We start from the raw sequence: 23,452 nt of genomic DNA, 5'->3' as shown, positions 1-23,452 counted from the left end.
CCTTGAGAGGAGAGGAAGTCCCCCAATCTATAGATGTACCCAGAGGTGTACATCTACAGAATTATTTAAGTGGCTTCTTAAGTGTCTAATCTTAAATTCCCAGTGAAAAGGTTCTAGGAAAGCAAACTCAAAAAGGCCTATGGGGTCAATCTTCATTTTTGCGGCCCTCATGTAAATAATCGTACCAAATCAAATGAGACTGGAATAATTATTTTGTAAACAAGAACAGCCGTACTTTATCTTTGGTCAGAAAGAGGGGTGACTGTAGAGAGAAATTTTGTGTTTTAATGGAAAACTAGAGCCCACCATTGGGGTTCTCTAGTATCTGACTATAACTCTCCAGATGAAAGTTTCTAATCTCCCACCTCCCTGACTCCACATCACTGAGAACTAATACTACCCTTTTCCCGATGCCCCGTAAACAGAAGCTGGCTGACTTGAAATAAGCTTCAGAGAAGTCACCTTCTGATGGCATCTGCTGTTGTGTGAGCCGCTCAGAAAGTTTACTGGGACACCGATGCCGTCACCAAGGACGTCGAACTGCAAGCCAGCAAGTTTGTTGGGTCACCACTGCTTTCCTCACTCCATCGTGTAGATGCCTCCAGCTCAACATCTAGAAATTTCCCGACTTCCGCCCTCAGAAACTGGGTTCCCAACAACTAATCATTGCCTTCCTATTATTTTCATAGAAATTCCCCCATTCAGTGCCCCACCGCTCGCATTGGCAGCTAGCAAATAGCCACTATGACCAAGTCCCAAGCGGTGGGTTAGCTGATCCTTCATGAACAAAAGGCGACCAAAGGATAAATGGACAAATGGACTCCTGCTGTTCAGAGGAAAGAATGTCTCTTCTTTCCTTGGACAGGAAGAGGGGCTGATGAAAACTCTCCCCAACCAAAATGAGTGAGGTTCCTCTAAGATCTTTTTTGATGCAGCCTCATCCTTAAGAGCAAGAATCCTGTCAAGTAGGTTTAGCCAAAACCCTCACCCTCCATATCTGATAACCCTGATATCTAATCAAATTCCTCACCCCTCGTCATCCTCCAGGTGGTGTTTGATCACCCAGGCCTGCCTCTGGCAAGAATCCTGTTGGGTTGGCTTAGCCACGATCCCCCTCCCTTACCCCTGATGTATCCTCTTAGTGATTTCCCATCCCCACCTGCTCCGTAGATCTACAGCCGTAGATCTTCATGTGTCCACGCTGTATTCTGAACCGAGCTCAGTTGTCTCTTGTCTTTCATTGCAATCATTCCTGGTTGGGATCTGCTTTTAACCCTTTAACTACTGCCCAGATCTGGTTTTTCCTTTGACTTAACCCTTTCCTGGAAGATTCCTGGTCCTTGTGGTCATTCCTCTGCACCCAGCAAGGAGCAGGGGGGAAAAGGAAGATGGGTTTTTTTTTTTTAAGATTGTATTTATTTATTCATGAGACACACACACACACACAGAGGCAGGGACACAGGCAGAGGGAGAAAGCAGGCTCCATACAGGGAGCCCGACGTGGGACTTGATCCTGGGTCCCAGGATAGGCCCTGGGCCGAAGGTGGTGCTAAACCGCTGAGCCACCGGGGCTGCCTGAGATGGGTCTTTTAGACAGAAAAGTCACTCCTCAAACTCATTGATCCATCAAGACCAAAATGATAGATTGTGGGAATTGTAAACAACTCATTCATCAAGTCTGAGAGCCCCTGAAGCAGAGAATCTGAAAATTGTTTGGTTGCCATGTCTAAAAACTCTTTGAGTCATCAGTTCTAAACAGCTGATTTAATAAATCTGGAATGTTGCACAATTGGTTTCCTATAAATCAAAGTGAGCCAGCTGCCGGACGCTGAGATTACTCAGGTTTCAAATAAACTTGTTGGTTGTAAACCTTGAACCTCTTATTATCTTCTCTAAGGATCTCTTTATCTTGGGACAGATTTGCTATCACATTGAGCATCCAATCAAAGTTCTAACATGCTTCAGCTTGCAGACTTCCTTTCTATGTAGAATGCTCTGGACCTTTTTAATATTTTATGCTTTTCTGAGTTTCGTCAAATCCATGACCCAATACAGCCTCAAAACATCTCATTTTGCAGAATGGGAAACTGAGAGAGACAGAGAAAAAATGTCCTGCTTGGGGTCCTGCCCACGTTAGTGGTGCCAGGGCTTGAACCGGCCTCTCAGATCCTAAAGTCTGGGGGAATCTCCCCTTCATGGGAATGAGGACCTCTTGGGGGCTGGGACTGGCACTCCTCTATGAGCCCCACTGCCTTGCCTGGTGCCTGACACGATGGAGCAGATCCCAGTGTGGAAAGTATCCTAAGTGTGCTTCCCCACGGTTCCACTGAATCCTCATATTAACCCACGGAAGTATTACGAACACCCTGTCCTGTGTGTGAAGATACCAAGGCACAGAGAGGTCAAGGAGCTTGCCCCAGGAACCACAGCGGTAAGCAGTGCAGATGGGAATGAACCCCGGAGCCCGCCCTCTTCACCCCGGACAGATGTGCTGACTCTATACGGCTGCGCCCTCTCAGGATGACGCCCAGACAAGGTTTCAGGGCAGACCTTGGCCAGATGCGTGCTGCCCCAGGAGGGGAGAATTACCAGTGGCTGGCATCCATGGGCTGCCCTGGGCCCCCGAGCCACAGTGACAGGTGGCTAAGGAGGGGTCACCTCTCCATGGCCTGCTTGCTAATGCCATAGAGCTCCGACAAGCAGGCCCGGCTGAGCATGAGCCCTGGGGAGAAGGAAGGAAACATCAATAGAAAAAAGATGGAGATGCTGCCACCACGGCCATGACCACAGCTGCTGATGTTCCTTCAACCCTGAGCAGGACGGCAACTGCTGTGTGTTCTGCACGCAGATCTCTACCTGCCGGACGGGGTGCAAGGTGCCTTCCGGGGGTCTGTCATTTACCCCTCACAACACCTTGTGAAGACAGTATGGTAATTCCCATCTTACAGGTAAAGAAACTGAGGCTCAAAGAGGTTCAGTGGCTTATGCCTAAGATCCTACATCCAGGAGTCAGGAGACCCCAACAGCTGGCAGATCCTCTGTGCAGGACCCTGGGCCCAAACCTTTTTTTTTTTTTTTTAAGATTTTATTTATTTATTTATTCATGAGAGACACACAGAGAGAGGCAGAGACACAGGCAGAGGGAGAAGCAGGCTCCCTGCAAGAGCCTGATGCAGGACTCAATCCCTGAACCCGGGGATCATGCTGAGCTGAAGGCGGATGCTCAACTGCTGAGCCACACTCTTGCCCACTATGTTAGACCATTTTTCCAGCCAAGTTTTCGTGTAGTACATTTTCCCCCATAAACTCAATATGGACATAGTGTTGTACATCTTATTTTATTTACTGTTCCATTTAATAGGAACTTTCCACCCTGACCATGTTGGTACCAATGGGAAACTGCAGGTCAGTGTTGGTGAAGAAAACTTTCCCTCTACTCTCTTAGGTGTTTTCCCTTGGGGGCTGCAAATTAAACTAACAAAGGATGGATTAGCAGGAGAAAAGCCATGTGGTATTTATTAATATTGACATGCACAGGAGTTCACCGAAAAGAAGTGAAACTCAAAGAAGTGGTGAGACTCAGGATTCCGTTTTTTTTTTTTTTTAAGATTTTATTTATTTATTCATGAGAGACACACAGAGAGAGAGAGAGAGGCAGAGACACAGGCAGAGGGAGAAGCAGGCTCCATGCAGGGAGCCTGATGTGGGACCCGATCCCGGGACCCCAGGATCACGCCCTGGGCCGAAGGCAGGCGCTAAACCGCTGAGCCACCCAGGGATCCCCAGAGGATTCCTTTTTAGCAAAGGAGAGACGGCTTGGACCTCAAGGACTATAACCTGTGGGGAAATGACTAAGAGCTACATGGGGGATCTAATGGAGGACACGCTATTTTAGAAAAGTCTGCTTCTGGAGTGTTGACTCCCTGGCGCTGATGAGAAGAGCTGCTCTTCTCTCCAAGTACAAGGGTTGGGGGCACTTTTCTCAAAGAGAAGTTTGTGTCTTGTTTTTAGGCAGATAAGGGATGGGCAAAGACCTCCTCCCGCATCTGTGGATACTCAATTGCCACCAGCCCCAAATAATTTGTATACAAAGTGGCATATTCGGGGCTGGCAAATTCTGATCCCTTTTGAGGCCTTGGAGCAAGAGAGTAACAGAAGCTGGCTTGGCCTGGGGGTCTCCTAGCCCCCAGTCCAGCACTCCGTGACCTTCTTCCCTGCTGTGCTTGTGCTCCCCAAGAGCAGGCCCTGTGCTCCTCCTCCCTCGTCTCCAGAACCTTCCACGGCATCACCCAGCTGGTGCCCCCCACACACCTCCAGCCTGGTTTGGGACTCTCCAGAGAAGACAAACAGTGCTGCTCACAGAGCTCATGACTTGCTCCCTATCTAGTTCCTTCCAGTCCTTCAGAATATATTGAGGCGAAGGCGGTCTCTGCGTGGAGCCTGGGGGTCCTCGGCACCCCTCCCATGCTTGCTAGCTGACCCAACTACTGATCGTGCACTTCCCTCTCCAATAAGAGTTTGATTTTCATTGCATTTATTTTTATGGTCATTTTCCGTTGATGACAAGTGACACTGGTTTTTCACTCTACCAGAGTGGAATTAATTTCCTGCTTAAAAAAAATTTTTATTTAGGTTAAGAAAAGTGAAGAAGAAGAAGAAGAAAATTGAAATCTTAAACCAAACATCTGGAAGGTGATGTGCGAAAGGCTGGGGTTTGGGAAGCCTAATCCTCTCCCCTCCTACCTGGAAGATGAAGCAGTGGGCCTGATAGAACGGGGCTCGCATGGAGTCTGATCTAGAAGGTGGGTCTCCAATCTTTCAGCTCTATGAGCTGTGCTGGCACAAGAGGAACAAATCTTGGTATTTTCTTGCTGAGTGAGTTACCTGGGGCGAAATATTTTACTTATCAGAGCCTGGATCCTCCCCCAGAAAAGAAGGGCAAAGTGCCCAGCCGGTGGGGGCCCGTGTAATGAGGTGTAAATGAGATCAGGTGTTTAAGGTTCCTAGCACAGGGAAACCCTGAAAAATAGTATCTTTTCCCATCTCCCTCTTAAGAAACCAGAGGCCACCTGGCTGAATTATTTCCTCTTCCTTCTGCTCTGTGGTTCCCGGACTTGGGGTTTTGGGGACGGAGGAGGGGCACTTACCTGCAGGCATCAACAGAGCCGGGCCCTGTGGCAGCCTCATCTTGGGGCTGGATCCTTCCAGAAGAGGCAGCCCACCGTGAGAATGACCTTTGCCTGCAGGGTCTCCTGCCAGTAGGGGAGTGGTCTTGGCAGAGGGAGGCGGCTGGTTTCTGATAGTTCGGAGGGAGGGGCTGGGAGGTGATAAAGCAGGTGCGCTTCCCAATCTAAGATATACAAACGGCTGAATGAGTCAGTGATTAAGAAAACCCACAGAAAAGGTAAGCAGAGAATTGAAATAAGGCAGGGAGACAGGGTGAGAGGTGGTTGCTTTCTGCTGGGAGGCAGGGACCTTCTCTCAGGGGGTGACTGTCTCCTGAGCCCTGGATGACCCAAGGGGCCAGTCTGGCAAGGAGCCCAGGGCAGTCCATCCAGGAGAGGCCCCAAAGCCAGCGAGGCTTGGCCAGGAACCTAAAGCAGAGACAGAAAGGAAGGAAACTCCGCCGCCTTGCCTTTTGTGACTTGCTTTGAGTTTTCACCAGCTACTCTAAAATCTCTTCTTTAAGTGAAAAAAAGATAAAGAGGATCCCCCCCACTCTAGAGCCAGCCAGGCCCTCACATCCAGGCTGTTCCAGTGAGGTCGGCTCCGGGCTGACCTCGGGAAGAGCAGGGGCGTTGTGCACCCCAAATGAATACCCCCAGTGGGCACTGACACAGACGGGGGCGGGGTGCAGAGGGGAGGACAGGACCCACCGCCCCACCGCACAGCGCAGCGATGGGGAGAAGCGTGAAAGGAGCATGGACATTTGGGAGAGGCTCTGCTGGAAAAGCAGGCAGAGTCATGGAGAAGGCAGCTACCCATCGTGCCCCCGCCCCAGGTTGGCCCCTCCCCGCCCCCTGGAGGTGGCCCATGGGGTCCAGGTGGCCTAGGGACTGGATTCAGCCAGCTGTGGGATGAAGGGCTCCCAATGTGAGGACGCTACTGTTAACGGTGGGTGCAATTATTACCCGCCACCCTTCTGTCCGAGCTGCTTCCTGCCTGGCCACCTGCCCCTGCCTCACCTCCTCATCCCTGGGGGAGGATCTCACCCACTAGAGGGGCACCCAGGGCTGACTCACCAGCTGTCCCAGGAAAGAGTGTGGGAGGTAGGGTGAGACACGGCCCTGGAGCAGAGAGAACTGGGTTCGATTCCCAGCCCTGCCACTTAGCAAGTGACTCACCCCGAGTTTCAGTTTCTGCAGCTGGAAGAGGCAGGTGACAATACCAAGCCCCAGAGAGGTGAGGGGAGTGGGCGAGGGGGCACCACAGGTGCTCAGTGTTGGCTCCACCCGCCCCCCCGTGGTTGTCCCTTTGTGAGTCTGACCCCGGGAGGAATGGGAAGCACGGTGACTGTGTCCTCTGTCTGCCTCCTACATCCTCCAGGCTACTTGAGAGATGGGCGTGGAGAACAGAAGCTGCCGGTGAGTCTCTCCCTCCTTGGTGCCTCTTACCCAATCCCAGGAATTGGAAAAAGGCCCAGAATGAGCACTCACAGGATGGTGGGGAGGGGGAGAGGGTCTTGCCTCACTCTGGGGACTCAGTCCTGGCTGCCCTGAGATCCCATCTGCCAATCCCACCTCTTGGTCCTCTTGGTCCAGAGTCCCATGACTTGACCAACCTGGGATTCATTCATTCATCATTCATTCATTCATAACAAATAACTATTGATCACCTACTCTATGACCAGCAGGCCCTGCTCTAGGTGCTTAGCTCAGAGAGAGGAGTGCTTTAGGCACTGTCCTCCTCCTGATCCAGCCTTGGACTTGCTCACCCAAGGCCATCAACAACCCCCACAGCTCTGGTTGCAGCCACTACCCACCACTCAGGGACATTAACTCTCTCCTCTCCAGGGTAAGGAAAACCTGAGGAATTGAAACCAACCAGAGTGATCCCGTCACCTTGAAGCACTACGGTTGAGTATGGCCCGTCCTTGGGGGAGATGTGCCAGGTGGTGGCAGTAGGGCTCATTGAAAACAGACATGAAAGGAATGGTATGTTTTCTGGTGGATGTAGTCACGTCCAGGTTTGAAGTCTGGCCCACAGCTGCAATCGGGAAGCTGGGAGGAGCCACCCAGGGGGCAGAGCAGCACAGCAAGGGTGGCCAAGAGCAGGAGAGAACACCTGGTGCTGAGGACATCTCCAGGCCACCGGAGAGCCACCTTTCCCCTGGATTTCTCGTCATGTGAGGTCATAAATGCCGTCATTGTTGGAGTCCATCAAGTCATAGGAAGTGTCCTGATCGATACAAATGGGACGGGGTGCCAGGGAGCAGAGTGAGGAGAGTCAGGGTGGGATCCTGGTTCTCCCTTTTGCTGGTTGTGGGACCTTGGACATTGAAGTCCCCGATCTGAGCCTGAGGTTGTAAAATCGGGATAATAATGCTCATATCTGTCAACAGATGATGATGTTGTCACCATCACAGAGCCTGGCCACAGAAGCTCCAACGGAGGAGTGGGTCATAGAGTAGGTGATCAATAGTTATTTGTTATGAATGAATGAATGATGAATGAATGAATCCCAGTGGGGGGTGGTCAGCTCTTGAGTCAATGATCACCGTGCCTCAGGATCTAACTGACCCAGCTTGCACGGTCCTGTGAAAAGGACAGAGGAATTGGGTGGAAAGGAGGGGGACACTGATTAACTATTTTCCCTTGATTTATCTTGATTTCAGATGCGGTCATTATATAACAACAAGAACAAAAATGCTACAGGTAACATGTAAAGAGGCATTACCAGGTGCCTGGGGGGTGCAGTCAGCTATGTGATTGACTCTTGGTTTCAGCCCAGGTCATGATCTCAGGGTCATGAGGTCGAGTCCTGCATCGGGCTCTGTGCACCGTACGGAGTCTACTCCAGACTCTCTCTCCCTCTCCTGTTGCCCCTCTCCCCTGCTCTCTCTCTAAAGCAAATAAATAAATCTTTTAAAAAAAAATAAATAAAGAGGCATTATCATGTGTCAGGCACTGCACTGACCTCATCTTATTTTCTTCTAACTTTCATCTATACACTGGAGGAAACCCAAGATTCCTGAGGTGAGGTTACATGGCTAGTCCGTGGTATGGCTGGAATTTGAACCCAGTGCCCATGGTTCTTAATTCTTCTACCCTGCCTCACATGAGCCACTGAGCTTTATGTAGAAGTAGGATAAGTGCTTGGTCAACTGTTTCACTTACACATGTCACAGGCTGGAGGGTGTGAGTGGCTCTAGGTCCTCCAGCCCTGTTGCTGGAGACACAGCTAATCACATACAAATGATAGATCATGGATCCTTGTGTGAAGAAGCCACCCATCCATCCACCTATCCATCTATCCATCCAACCACCCATCCATCCCAAGTCAGTTTTTCCAGAAGCTGAGCCTGAGACAGGATTCTTGTGCAAATGGGTAATTTACTGAGGGCGTGCTCACAGGAGAAACCTGTAAGGCAACAAGTGAAACAGGCCAGACTAGGGTATGAAGCTAAGCAAAGAGGTGTTCCAGACGTCTGGCCTCAGCCTGGTCCCAGGAGGAGCTCTGGGACATGCAATGTGCTGTCCAGGGGGTCCTGTATGGAGGCAGGGGCTGGGCAATTACTCCCTTCTGGTATTGCACTCCCTAGATACGGGTTAGAGGTGGGCAGGGTGGGAGGCGTGGTAGCTCCCAGCAGACAAGGAGAAGGAGATAGATGTGGGCACACAGCAGCCAAACATCTGGCTTAGCTGGAGATTGGGGGACTGGGCCGGGAGGGGATCTGGGTAGGGCCCCAGCAACATCTCCCACAACCTCCATCCATCCATCCATCCATTATGGGCTCATTGGTCCATAAATATTAATTGAGCACCTATTATTTCCGGGAGCAGAGGAAACAAAGATGAGAGACGTAGCCTCCGTCCTCCAGCAGCTCCAGTCTAGTTGGAGGACACTGGGAAAGTTCAGATACTATATATCACTCAAGATAAAACCTGGTACATTCCAGACTCATAAACTGCTCTGCAGGTTTGGAGGAGGGAGCAAGAGCCAGGAGGAATCAGCCAGAGGAGACCTCTGTTCCAAGTAGCCCTTGGGCCCTTGGTGGGGCTCAGCCACCTGGGGACAGTAAGCGGAGCACTCTGCAGAGGTCCCAGCCTGAGAAAACTCCTGGAAGCAGGAAAGGACACACCGCATGTGCGTGAGGACCTGGGCCTAGAGCAAGAGGACGAGGCAGCTTCATCTGGACCTTAGCCTGAGAGGGATTTGTAGAGTCCCTCTTGGTCCCAGGTACTGCTTCGGGTGCAAGGATGCACCTGATTCCACGGTGGTCATGGGCCCTGCCTGCAAGGACCTGCCAGTCTAGTTTGGGAGAGTGACATAGTGCAGGACACTGTGGGTCCCAAACACCGTGAGAGGTCCTACCCTGGGGCGGCAGAGGGCTTACAGGGTCTTAAGAAGTAGCCACGTGGTCCTTCAGAAAGGCCACCCCGGCTGCAGCTTGGACAGCGTGATCGGAGGGGGCGAGACTCAGCAGGTGGCCTGGCAGGTGGCAGCGGCAGGGAGGACCTGCCACACCACGGCCCCCCCAATCCCCACCCCTGACCCCTGCTGCTTCGGCCCAAATACTGTCCCCAAGGGGCTTCCTGGCCTTGGCTTTTCCTCAGATCTTGATGCATCCTCGGAAGAGATAGCTGCTGCCTCGGGGCGGAGAGATTTAGAAGGTCCAAGAGAAGAAGGCGGGTGGGGTTAGGTGGAGACACCCCCAGCTGGTTCGGAGGTCGGACCCTGGGTAGGGGTGTCGGCAGTCCCACAGGACCCTCAGCTGGAGATGCTGAGGAACAGGGCAGGGAGCTGGGACCGCCGGGGGGCTCCTCCTAGCACATCGGGGTCTGGCCGCGGCAGTGGGGCCGCCAGTAGTATCGCAGGTGCCTCTGGTAGGAGTCCAGGTTCCGCTGCAGGCAGAGGACCATCTCCTTGTCACAGGCACACAGCTGCTGCTCACACCAGGTCCCCTTGTCAGCTGTGGGGTGGAGGAGAAGGGAGCTCACCGTCTGTCCCTTCCTGGGGCAGAGCCCGGGTGGCTCTGGGGTCCCCGGAGGGAGTTCCTGAAGGCAGCACAGTCCTTGCCGAACTTTCGAGTGCCCTTCTCAGCTGCTTCCACCTGAGCTGCAGGACCTCAGGCCGGACCTCGACCTCCCCCATGTGCCATGGCTCCTTTCTTTATTCATCCACTTAATAAACAATTGAGCCCCTGCCCTGCAGCAAGCCCTGGAGGGACAGGGCGGGCTCGAGGGGACATGGGAGGTTTGCACCCCGTGGGGGCGGCAGATGTTCGAGAGCCACAGAAGTGAAGATCGCGGCCTGCTCCCCACGGAAGTAAGGGATGATACAGGGGCTGCAAGACGATGAAAGAGGGGGACTGGACTTGGCATCGAGAGCCATCTGAGCTGAGGTGGGAGGGGTCTGCTCCCCCTGTGGAAAGCCGCGGTGGGTGGCAGAGGGGGGTGTTCCAGGCAGATGGAACAGCATGTGCGGAGACTGAGGCCGAAGGGACCTCGGTGCGTGGGTTTTGTGATCTGTACTTGGGGTGAGGGTGAGTGCTGCCTTGGGGCTGTTGAGGGTACTGAAGAAGCAAAGCACTCAGCCTACAGTAGGTGCTCAACAAATGCTGGCTATTATTGTCACCATTATTATTTTTTAAGATTTTATTTATTTATTTATTTATTTGGGAGAGACAGAGAGTGCGTGAGTGGGGGTAAGAGGCAGAGGCAGCGGGAGAGCAGGGGAAGCAGACTCCCCACTGAGCAGGGAGCCCGATGGGGGGCTCGATCCCAGGACCTCAAGATCATGACCTGAGCTGAAGGCAGATGCTTCACCGGCTGAGCCCCCAGGTGCACCTGTTGCTATTACTATTAAGCCTTCGATGAACAGGGACTGATGGGATGAGCCCTTCATTCCCAGCCCTGGGAGCTGCCTCCTGTCTCCAGGCAGGGGTGGACGGAGGGCAGGGGTGGGAGGGGGCTGGGGACCTGAGCTCTGACCCAGGTTCTTGTCACTTGCAGCTGGCTGACCCTGGGCAAGCACCTCTTCACTCTGGCCTTGCTGTCCTTGTCTATACCATGGAGGTCATAGAGATGGTGCCGCTCCTGGCTGGGCTGTTCTGAGGCCCAGGAACGCTTAAGACTTTGTGACGGGGAAGTCATGCCCCAGGTGGTTCATCGAGCATGCGCCTGGCGGCGGGCATGTGTGAGGATCATTCTAACTGCTCTCATTTTAGTTCTGGAATTAATGTTAGGGAGTAGAATAACTGTGATCATCCTGAGTTTCCGGATGAGACCGCCGATGTTCAGAGGGGCTAAGCACTGTGTTCAAGGTCACCCAGCTGGTTGATGGTGGCTCTGGGATCCAAGCTGAGGCCTGCCTGCCTTCTAAATCCTAAAGGGCTCAACACCCCTGTTGGACCTCTCTGTACTCCCAGCTCCATTCCTCCATAGCCCAGCTACAGTCACTGGACACATGGGAAAGACAGAGGGGTTGGGCAGCTCGTGCACTGTCACACAGCCCACAAAGGCAGTGAGTGCCAGAGCTCCCTTCCTCAGCCTCTAACTCCAACCCCGAGGCCCGGGCACTCACAGCACTGGATGTCCCCGTGGGAAAAGGTGTAGTCATAATGGTTTGTGTGGATACGGCATCGGTGCAGTTTCAGGTGCTCATAGCAGCAGTCATGGGTTTGGCAGCACCTGGAGGGACAGGACAGGCGGTGGGACAGGCAGGGAGCACAGCTGCCCAAGGTAGAAATGGAGTGCCCACCTTGGAAGTCAAGGCCGGCAGGGTTGTAGCCTTCTTTGCGGTCACACCAGCTGACACCTACTGAGGGTGGAAGCCCTGTGAACCAGGCATGTGTTTTGTCTGTGAATATTCCCTTGATCTTCACTACGACCCTGTGACGGAGGCACTGGTGTATCCCCCATTTCACCGATGAAGAAACAGACTCAAGGAGGTCAGGCCACACGCCCAAGAGCACACAGGCTATAAGTGGCGGATGAGGGAAGTGACCCTGGGTCTGGATGGCTCTCATCAGCCCCCCTGGCTGATTCCCTGGGGTACGGGGTTGGGGGGGGGGCTGCTGCGAAGATTGAATGAGCCAGTGGCAAAAAGAGGTAGGAATTTGAAAAAAACAGCGTGCAGTGGGAGCAGGGAGTGTGTGTGTGGGGGGTACTCTAACTAAATCAGGGGTTGGAAGTGCAAAGGGGCCTTCAGAGACTCTGCAGAACCAGCCAGAAGGCAAGGGCGAGGAGACCTGGAATGGGACTGGGCCTCAGCAGAGTTCCTAGCACATGGGACAAAACGAATTCGTGGAACAAATACATGGGGGAGCAGGAAAGGGAAGAGTCCTGGGGCAGGGGGCGGGCAGGGCAGGACTGGCACCCGTGGCCCTGCCAGGGAAGGCCTTACCAGTCCGTGGCATCTTTGGGTTGGCCTCTGCCTCCAGGTCCACAGTGGCAGCCGTAGAACCAGTAGGAGAAGATGGGTGTCTTCCTGGTCACTTGTTTGATCATCTTGTTCAGGTTCATGATCCCACCCTGGGTTGGAATCACACCTGCCAAGGAGTCCAACAACAAGGAGAGGACATGAGCTGAACATCAGTGGTGGCCAGTGGCCCACAGGCCTGGCACTTGTGCCCTGGTGGACCACATCAGAATGACCTTGGGAAATAAAGTGACAACAACCATCATGGCTAATAAAAATATATGATGGGGCGCCTGGGTGGCTCAGTGGGTTAAGTGTCTGCCTTTAGCTCAGGTCATGATCCCAGAGTCCTGGGATCGAGTCCTACATCAGGAGAGTCTGCTTCTCCTTCTCTCTCTCCTTCTGCCCTTCCCCCTGCTTGTGCCCTCGCTCGCTTGCTCTCTTTCTCTCTCAAATAAATTAATTAAATCTTTAAAAAATATATAGTGATAGTGAATGCTTATCATGGGTCTTTCCATGTAGTAATTCATTGACTCCATTCAACCCATGAGATACTCTTTTCCCCCCAATAACTACTCTTTTTGTTTTGGTACATTCTATATATACAGAAAAGCTGCAAGGAGTTACGGAGAGTTCTTGTACACCGCTCACCTACTTTCCTCTGATGTTATGATCAGCTTCAATAATTACGGGACACTTATGAGAACTAAGAAACTCACATTGATACAACAAGAACTACATTTAATGCCCATTTTATAGATGAGCAGATTGAGCCCTAGGACCTTGCTCCGGGTCACAGTGGCCGGTACATGGAGGAGCCACGATTGAAGCCCAAGGCAGTTGGGTGCCATTCCCTGCCTCTGCACCAAGTTCCCGTTCTGTAACAGGGAGACTTTCCCCTGGACCCCACCTGCCCCTCGCCTCCCTTAGAGAAAGCTGCAGATTAAAGCACTCACGTGGCTCACCTGGGAGGCCGTGTGATTTAGAAATCAATGATTTTCGTGGATATTTTTCATTCTAGGCATAATTGCTACTGGTTAGAATGGATCATAAGGGGCTATTATTTTATTGGGGGAGAAGAATACTTAATGCTGAGATAGGAGAAATAAAACATATGAAGTCAATGAATTCAGGGGAGGGCCTGGGAGGACCAGACAAGATAAGGGGACCCAAGTATACATGTGTGCAACCTCGAGAGACGATTCGAGAATGTAGATGGACCTGAATTTCAGGGAGACGTGACCAGATGGGCCCCTTTGAGTGACCTCGTTATACACCTCCCCTCCCCGCCCCTCCCCAGGTAAATGGTGTTATAATGAAAGTTCTTCGTGCCATTGAAGTGAATAGAAAAATGAGAGTGAGCCCCAAATTGGAGGAGGTGGAGGTGGGAGGAGGGGATTTGGAAGGGGCTTGTGCAATGGGCCACAGGTGAGATCCTGAGCATGTTGCCTTGGGCTGCAGCTAAAAGGGACCGGTGGTGTCTCGTACTTGGAGGCCTGCTATTGTCCCCACCCGGTGTGTCCCCTCAATGGGCCAGAATCCATGTTGCCACTCCTGTTTGCCAGGGGTGTTTAAGAGAATCCTTGCTAAGCCTTGAGGGTACTAATGACTGATCCCAGGACCCCCGGAATCCCACATTCCGTGATAAGGAACCCGGAGGCAACCCACGGCAGGGAGGGTCATACCCACCTTGTGTGCCAACCAGGGACCTGAATTCAGACTCTTGCTTTTCTGTGTACCTCGTCCCTCTTGCTGCCCCAAGTCTGGCCCTTTCCACGTCAGCTTAGCATTATACAAATAAGCTCATATCTGAACGATGCAGCTCGCCCTTGCCAGGCAAACAATATATTTAACTTGGGTTCAGAAAGCTTTTGGATGGTTGCCTCCTAATAATTTTCTAGTTGAGGCGAAATGAACCCTGAAACACCGCAGAGCTTGGCCTGTGGTTATGTGACCTTTGGTGAACTGGCTTAGCTTGTCAGTAATTCCTGGTAGCTCTATCATCCTTCATTGCCACCGAGGGGGATGGACCCCCTCACCCCGAGAATTAGCACACCTACTGCCTCATCACGCCTGTGCTGGGTGTTAGGCTGTTGTTTCCTCGCTATTACTTACACTTGCTAAACACTCTGGATACATTTTCTCATTAAAGTCCTAACAACCCTACGAAGAGGGTGCTATTGTGTCCATTTTACGGATGAGGACACAGAGAAGTAGGGTGACTTGGCCAAGGTCATCCTGCCAGGAGACAGGGGACCAGCGTTCGAATGCAGGTTTATCTGCGTATTTTATGTCTACAGTGTCTTGCTTCTTTGTGTCTGGGAGAGGAGTTGACTGCAATTTTCCCAATGGTTGCCACTACTGTGGCCCAGGAGATGTGTTCCTCTAAAAAATTTGGTAGTCCCAGGACAACATAAAACCACATTCGAAAGTACAAATCCTTTCTAACACTACATACTTTGAGACGGATCGAGAAACAAAACCACTGATTTGCTAACAAGCACTTTTTTATATTTGGCCTGCTGAAGATTGAATGGAAACCGCCCCATCTCCCACCACAGTCAACAGGACCCTCCTCCCAGGTTCAAGGGAGACAACGAACATGAAAGGAAGTGTTTTAAATGTACAGAGTGCTGTGCGTAAACGAAAGATTGTTATTATCTGGTCAAAGTGACAGAGGGGAGCAGAAGGAGGTGGGGAGATCCCTTTCTGTAATTTGTGTCCAAAATACCGTAGGCATCTGCTCAGCCAACCGCAGTGTCTGAGCCCCTCCATGCTCAGCCTCACAGCAGAGGCATGCGGCACCGCGTGCAGAGCCAGAGCTCCCCGGCCGAAGCCAGCATGTTGGGGACCGGCCGCTGCTGCTGGCTCCTTGCAGGGACAGAAGGGTTGAGGACTGGGGGACCAGGGCAGTGGGGATCAGAGCAGAGGCTCAGTCTAGGAAAGAGCTATAGCGCCTACTTACATCCCATCCCGCCTCCCCTTCCCCACTGTGGGTCCTGCCTCACTCACCAGCAAACACCAGCAGGGTGCACAGCAGGGGAAGTTCCATGGTCCCAGCTGGGGGGCAGGACGGTTGAAGCAGCTGCTGGAAGTCCCCCTCCATTGAGGCAGCCTCTTATATCAGGGTACCCCCCACTCAACCCAGCCCACCCCTGTCCTTCCCAGTTCTGGCTCGGGTGTCTGCTCTATTTCCTGTTTCTGGCATTGGGGGAATTTTATTGTTTTTATTTTTAACTTTTGGATTGCAAAAGGAACACATTCAGTGTAGGAGATTTGAACATCGTAGACAATAAAATAACTTAAAATCGCTTGTGAATTCAGTAAACACTATTCACTTCTTTTGATTTTAAATAGATTTGACATGTAACATTGTGTGAGTTTGAGGAGGTGTACAACCTGTTGAGTGGATACATCTATGTATTACACTGTGACTGCCAGTATGGCAATAATTAGTACCTCTATCACGTCGCATAATTATAATTTCTTTTTAGTGGTTAGAATAAAGATCTAATCTCTTAGCAAGCTGGATTATTATAATGCAATATTGTTGTCTATATTCACTAGACTGTGCATTAGATCCTTGGGATTTATTTTCTACTATTTGCAAGTTTGTACCTATAAACATCTCTCCTATTTCTGCTCCTTCCTGTCCCCTGGTGACTATCATTTTACTGTCCATTTTTATGAGTTTGTCATTTTTTTTTTAAGTGGGCTCCATGCCTAAGGTGGGCTTGAACTCACAACCCTAAAATTGAGAGTGCATGTTTTACTGACTAAGCTAGCCATGCATCCCAAAAGTTTGGCTTTTTTTTTTTTTAACACTTCACATATAAGTGAGATTAAACAGCATTTGTCTTTCGGTCTGATTTGTCTCATTTAGCATCATGTCCTCAAGGGCCATCCATGTTGTCACAAATGGTAGGATGTCCTTTTCATGGCTAAATAATATTCCATTTTGATATCTATATCACGTCTTCTTTATTCATCCATTGAGAGGCACTTGAGTTGTTTCCACTATTGATGTTTTGGTGTATGTTCTTCTGGTTCTATTGTTGTATGGATCTTTCCACACATTTCCCATTAGAAAAATGATGCAAGTAGTACTTTATGGGGTGTCTTTTCACTTACCCATATAACTTGAACATATTTCTACATCATTAAGGATTCTTCTGTGGTAACAGTTTGCAAGGCAACCCAAAATCCCTTGACACATCTATGCTGTTCATTTAATGAATCCCCGATTGATGGACATAAGATTGTTTCCAATCTTTTTTTTTTTTTTTTTAACTATTCTAGTCCATATACTGGTACAGTGAAAGATATCCTTGAGGTTAAATCTCACTTTGTGTCCAGGATTATTTCTGTAGGATCTATTCCTAAACTTGAGAGTCCAAGCACATGCACAATTTGAAGGCAATTGATGTGTGTTGACATCTTACGCTGCAGGTCTGGCTCAGTTTGCATATGGGAATCCTAATGAGGCAGAAGGTGGGACCCAGCCTAACTAGGGTAGAGGTGCTGGTGGCAGGACACACAGGCATTGTAGACATGGTCTCCCACAAATGCTCCACTGGTAACCTTTCAAGGTTTAATGGAGGATCCATTGGTAGCAGAGATTGGTTTTCTCCCATGCCCATTAGATGGCTCTTCAAGGACATAGTGCACAGATTGGCCTCTTTGCCACCAGCTCACCCAAAAAAGTGTGCCAGCAAAAGTCACTGCTGAGAGGTCTCTCTCTAGAGTCTAATTTTCCCTTTGCTACTTGACTCATTCACCAACCAATCACCTCATCTGTGAGAAAATAATCTGCATGCAAAATAATTAAGCAGCAGGCAAACTATATGTCCCTGGCATAGTCCTTGACATGCCTCTCTCTCATGTGCCTTGTGGTCATTCTCTTATACTCCTCTCAGTGTGGGACTTCACTGCACAGTTTTCCAGATCTGGGCTCCTGATGGGGCACATGGGTACCTCCTAGAGTCTCAGCTTCTCCTGATCTGGTTATCATTTGGGTAGAAGCAAAAGTAGCCGGGACCACAGGTCCTTTGTTGATTCCAGAAGGCTTTCCCTAGTGGGAGAAAAGGTACACCATTCATGCTACAAAGAGGCTTGGAATGGACTGTCCTCAACATATCCCAAGACCCCAGGGCACACCTGAAAGTCTAGGTTTGGGGCCAGAGGGACCTGCTTCAAACTCTGGTTCCTTCTCTTACCAACTATGGGACTCCGCACCAATTGCTGCCCCTCCGTGAGCCTTGGTTTCTTCATTTGCTGGTGGGGACAATAGTCCTTCCCTCCTCTGATTGTTGTGGGGTTTAGAGGCCACAGGCATCCAGCACAGTGTACCAAGTCTCACCCATGGGAAGAAAGCCATCACAGTGACCATAGCTTGGGCCGTGTAGCATTCCATGGAGGTGAAAATGGTGGGAGGTGGTGTTCAAACCCAGATCACCTGGGTTTAGGCTGGCCTCCCCTGTGCTCTAGCTACTTCACCTGGAGGAAGTTTCTCAGCTCTGTCTTACACTTCCTCATGTGTAAAAATGGGGACAATGACAGTACCTACTTCATAAGCCTGTCACAGGAATTAAACAACATGGTAGGTGACCAGGTCTTGGTCCATAGCTAGAGATCAACAGACGTTAGCTATGATTGTTCCCATCATCGTTGCCATCTGTTGGTCACCATTACTGCTTATGATGAACAGAAAACAACTAGCTTTTTCCTCTGTGTTGTCAAATCTTAGTCCTGTCCACTGTTTCTTTCCTCTGAGTATATTTGTTTTACCCTAGAAATTTGATCTGGGTTAAAAAAAAATCTTCTATGTGTCTATTTACCCTGCTCAAGCTTTCCTCTCTTTTAAACATAGAATAGTAATTGTGTTCTAATAGCTTTATATACTAATTCTATCATTTGGGTCATTTCTGGGTCTGTTTCTATTGATTGTTTTTTTCCTTATTATGACTTTCAGGTCACCTCTGCTCATTATTATGGTTAATGCTGGGATGATAAAGCTTTGTCTATGTTTAAAGGGTGGTTGCTTTAAAATAGATTTCCGGAAGTGAAATTGCTGGGTTGGACCAGAGAAAGGTTTTAAACTTCTTCCATTCTCTGAAGTCTGTAAGAATTTAGAAACTCCCTTGCTTCTGCCTCCATCAGCATATATGAGTTTCCATTGGGCCTGGTCGTCCCTCAGGACTTGTCAGCAAGCCTGTGTGCTTTTACTTCCCTGGAAATGGTAGGAAAAATACTTGCTGATACCTTTAGGCAACAGTCCATCAAGATCTCCAGGTGGTGGGTGGAAGGAGGCAGCAGGGGCTTAGATGCTGGAGTGCAAATTCTATTAGGAGTGGTTGCCATTGGTTGAGCCTCTACCACGTGTCAGGCACTGAGTTGTTGTCTCATTTAATTCTCACAACCACACCGTGAGGGAGATACTGCTATTCCCATTGTGCAGATGAGGAAAGTGGAGCTCGGGAAGGCTAGAAACTTGCCTAGGATCACACAGCAGAATATGGGTTTGAACACAGACCTATCAGAGCCACCCTTACCATGAGCTGGGCACTGCTCCAAGAGTTCACACATAGTAACGTAAGGTAGGTCCTGCCCTAATCCCCAGGTTGCAGATGAATCATTGCACCCAGGGGTTCTGCCCTCCTTTCTCGCCCTCCCTACACAGTGGAGGTAGGAGTGAAGAGAGCTGGGAGGGTCTGGAAACCTACTGCCCCAACCTCATTGCAGAAGAGAGGAAAGTGGACCTCCCCTCATCTTCTAAGGGTACCCCCATGGGGGAGAGGAGGTTCTTTTAACCAATGATAGAATCCTCCCCTCAACCCATCCCTCCCTACAAAGCTCCACTCACTGGGATGGTCCCATGGCCTGGGTTCCGTCCATGGGAACCTGCAGAGGGTATTAGAGAAGAAGCTCGGAGTTACAGAAGATTGGCGGGAGAGGGTCTAGTAATGGAGCTGGCTTCCCCCAGAGGCTCTGGGCTTCGTCTCTGATGTGCTGGGAAGGCTGGGTGTTGGCTACACTGGTATACTCACATTGTGGAAACTTCTTCAACAGCTTTGATATCAGACGGATGTGGCTTCAAATTCCAGCTTAACAACAGCATTACCTTGATTCCACTACTTCATCTCTCTGAGCTTCAGGTTTCCCATCTGATAAATGGGGCCACTGATGCATCCCCTGCTGGCTTGCTGTCACGAGTATGGGTGCAATGATGGGGAGTACAGGCATGCAGGTGGTGATCAATAAATGTATGGCACCTGGTGACCCCTCTTCCAGGGGGAAAGAGTCTAAAATTCTGACCAAAGCAAGGGCCTGGGCAAACTGACCTCCCCACAAGCCTGAAACCCAGAGTCTCTTGTTTCTAAATGATGCAGAGCTGGTCAGACATAGCAGGGGGATTTCCACTTTGACCTCTCGGTTCATTCAGAGTGACCTAAACTCAGACTAGTGACCATGGAATGTATTTTCAGAATCACTCGAAATCCCCCACAGCCAGCAGCTTCTTGGTGGTCATTTCCCAAAGGTTCTTCCGTTCTCAGAACCCACCCAGCTCCCCTGCTGCCTTCCTCAAGTGCCACATCACCCTGAGAGGCCTCAGAGCCTAAGCATTCAGAAGGAAGTGGGGCCAGACAGGCCTGATGTGGATTCTCACCAAGCATCTGTTTCTTCATCTGTTATATGAGGTGGAGGAAAATGAGAATGCCTTCCCCAACCCCAGGGTTTTTATAAGAATTCCAAGGGGCATATATGGTGCTCAGCTTGTATACTGTAAGCACTCAATAATGGCAGTTATTATTGTTATTAATATTAGCTTAAGGGAGGGGCACCTGGGTGGCTCAGATGGTTAAACATCTGCCTTTGGCTCAGGTCATAATCCCGGGGTCCTGGGATAGAGCCCTGCGTCAGGCTCTCTGGTCAGTGGGGAACCTACTTCTCCCTCTGCCTACGCCTCCCCCTACTAGTACTCTCTCTCTCTCTCTCTCAAATAAATAAATAAAATCTTTAAAAAAATATTAGCTTATGGGAGGCAAAGACCACACTTTAAAGAAATCCTATAGGAAGCCAGCAAGTGACTCCATTTGACAGGGATTTCCTGAGCACCTACTATGCGCTAGCTGCCAGCAGGCCCAGCATGCTGCGTAGGGTGCAGAGAGGAAGGACTAAAGCAGATCCTCACCAGGAGCTTATGATGTCCCCAGAGCAACCAGACACTTTTGAGCTGGTTGGAATCTGGGCTGTGCAGACCCCCGGCGCCCCCGTCTCTGGGTGTGGGTGGGGGCCTCACACCAATTTGCATGAGATGATTTGCATGAAGTGGATTTATCTGCCTAAGCAGTCAGAATGGGGGGGTGTGTGTGACTGTGGACACCAAGCTATTCTTTTGCTGGATTTGGCTGGAGCCTCATGGAGCAGGCCACATAGAAGCTTCAGGCATAGGCTATGGTCACCAAGTGGGGCCCAGGAGACAGAAGGGAGCATGACACAGTGTGGGGCCGGAGGCATGCCCCATTCTCTGTGCAGAGCAATGTGCTCTCAGAGGCTGAAATGTAGGGTGATCCCACTGAGCCTGCAGCTTTGGGGTGCTGAGGCCTCCATGAACAGCTGTAGAGGTCACACGGGGGAGTAGAGAAGATTGGAGACATCTGGAGCTCCCAAGGCTCCTACAGAGACTCCCAGAAATGACAGCAAGACTTTATTTGGGAAGTGGGGGCTCCAGGGGGTTCTGACTTACATGGGCCAGATAATAAGCCAGAGGCATTTCTTACTCTTAATATGACCTCCCCCCCTCAATGGGCCACCACCTCCGTGAGACCCAGGGAAAGGGTTAGCCTAGAGGGATACACCATTAGCTCCCTGGGAGATAACAAGTACTTTGCCTTGCACAAAGCCTTTGCTCTCACTCCCTCCTCAAAGCACAGTTTAAAAGGTGATATTATTTGCCCCACTTACAGAGGGGTTAGTGGGACTTTAAAGGGTCAAACCACTTAGAGGGCCAACCTGACCCAATGCCACTCCCCAGTCTGGTTTTTCCCAGCTGGCTATAGCCGTGGGCCATGTGGACAATGGGTGCTGTTATGCGCTGAATGGTGCCCTCCTTCAATGCTTATGTTGAAATCCTAGTCCCCTCATACCTCAGAATGTGGTCTCTGAAGATGTAATTAAGTTAAAAGAAGGTCGTTAGGGTAGGTCCTAATCCAATCTGATTTGTGTCCTTATAAGAAGGGGATGTTGGGACAGAGGCAGGGAGCGAGGAAGGACCGACCACGTGAGGACCAGGGAAAAGGTGGCCGTCTGCAAGCCAAGGAGAGAGGCCTCAGGAGGAGCAAACCCTGCTGACACCTTGATGCGCAACCTCCAGCCTCCAGAAGTGTAAGAAAGCAAATGTCCATCCTTGAAGCCACCCAGCCTGTGGTACTTTGTGATGGCAGCCGGAGCCGACTAACGCGGGTGTTGAGAGAGCCCAGAGAGAAGAGATGTCCTAGCAGGCTCCCCGGAGGTGAGCAGCTGTTAGTCATCATCCTCTTTCTTCCGCTTGCTCGGCTCCTCTTCCCCGCAGCACACACAGCGCTCCTGCAGTTCAGGGATCTGATCTGAGGGACCCGCCTGGTCCTCCCGACCTGGCCTTCCCTGACTCATAAGGCTGAGACACGTGGCTCTCCAGCTCATTGCCTCAGATTCTGCCTCCATAAAATGGGAACATGTCCTTTGGTGCCTCACTCCCCCACAGTCAGCTGCTTAACGATTAGGGATGATTTGGCAAAACAATCATCATAGGTATGTATATATAAGACATTTTTGTTATAAATGTAGGAGTAAGTTTTTCTTAGAAATGTTTCTTGGTTTCTTTCTTTCTTTTCTTTCTTTTTAAAGATTTTATTTATTTATTCTTGAGAGAGAGGCAGAGACACAGGCAGAGGGAGAAGCAGGCTCCCTGCGGGGAGCCCGACGTGGGACTCGATCCCGGGACTCCAGGATCACGCCCTGGGCCAAAGGCAGGTGCTAAACCGCTGAGCCACCCGGGCTACCTGTCTGTCTTTCTTTTTAAAAAGATTTTCTTTATTTATTCATGAGAGACACAGGGGGAGAGGCAGAGACATAGACAGAAGGAGAAGCAGGCCCCCCGAGGCGAGCCCGATGCAGGACTCAATCCCAGGACCCCGGGATCATGACCTGAGCTGAAGGCAGATGCTCAACCATGGAGCCACCCAGGCGTCCCTGTTTCTTGGTTTCTTTTAAAATCGGTTTTACTAAAAAAAAAAAATAATTAAAAATAAATAAATAAATAAAATAAAAACTGAGGTACCATTTGCATAGAATAAAATGCACCAATAAAATGTGTCAAGTTCAGTGAGTTTTGGCGAATGCACACACCTGTAGAACCACGCCCCTGGTCACCACAGGAAACACTTCCATTCCCCCAAAGAGCTGCCTTAGGCCTCTCTGAGGTCCTGCTGTCCTGTGTAACAGAGGCTCCCCTCCTTTCCATTGCTGAGTGCTATTCCGTCGTACGAACGTATCACAGTTTGTCCTTTTTCCAAATGATGAACATTTGGATCGTTTATGATTTGTAGCTGTTATGAATAAAGTTGCTATGAATGTTTGTGGGTGTGTCTTTGACCAGTTGCTTCGCCTCATCGCCAAAATTTAGTCTTTTAAATTTTAGGCACCCTAATAAATGTGTAGTAGAATCTCCTGTGGTATTAACTTTCATTTTCCAAATGTCTAATGATACTGAGCACATTTTGTATTGGCTCATTTGTCAACCAACATCTTCCTTGGTGAAGAGTCTGTGCAAATCATCTGCTCATTTGAAAAAGAAAATTATGTTGTTTTCTTATTATTGAGTTTTGAGAGC

The 23,452-nt window shown here is 50.2% G+C and overlaps 1 protein-coding gene and 2 long non-coding RNA genes across 4 annotated transcripts; 2 read left to right on the top strand and 1 right to left on the bottom strand.

The window, feature by feature from the left end:
• Positions 1 to 4,140: 4,140 nt before the first annotated feature.
• LOC144314799 (uncharacterized) lies at positions 4,141 to 8,117 on the top strand. 2 transcript variants are annotated; one of them, XR_013380658.1, is made up of 4 exons: positions 4,141 to 4,802; positions 6,547 to 6,584; positions 7,014 to 7,614; positions 7,685 to 8,117. It is a non-coding gene; the product is annotated as an uncharacterized LOC144314799 (long non-coding RNA). The 2 variants fall into 2 exon arrangements; XR_013380657.1 differs by having other exon boundaries at positions 4,141 to 5,404.
• Positions 8,118 to 8,532: 415 nt separating this feature from the next.
• Positions 8,533 to 15,709, bottom strand: PLA2G2D (phospholipase A2 group IID). The gene is made up of 4 exons (XM_077899360.1): positions 15,595 to 15,709; positions 12,568 to 12,712; positions 11,746 to 11,852; positions 8,533 to 10,132 (listed from the first exon to the last, which is right to left on the bottom strand). Exons 1-4 carry the CDS (start codon positions 15,686 to 15,688, stop codon positions 9,987 to 9,989), a joined length of 492 nt encoding a protein of 163 aa, XP_077755486.1. The 5' UTR covers positions 15,689 to 15,709; the 3' UTR covers positions 8,533 to 9,986.
• Positions 11,613 to 12,872, top strand: LOC144314800 (uncharacterized). Its single transcript, XR_013380659.1, has 2 exons — positions 11,613 to 12,112; positions 12,681 to 12,872. It is a non-coding gene; the product is annotated as an uncharacterized LOC144314800 (long non-coding RNA).
• Positions 15,710 to 23,452: the final 7,743 nt, after the last annotated feature.

The sequence above is a fragment of the Canis aureus genome, chromosome 5 (genome assembly GCF_053574225.1).
Source record: "Canis aureus isolate CA01 chromosome 5, VMU_Caureus_v.1.0, whole genome shotgun sequence".
Lineage (NCBI taxonomy): Eukaryota > Metazoa > Chordata > Mammalia > Carnivora > Canidae > Canis > Canis aureus.
The sequence above is the reverse complement of the archived record's forward strand: the minus strand, read 5'-3'. Positions and strand labels throughout refer to the sequence as shown.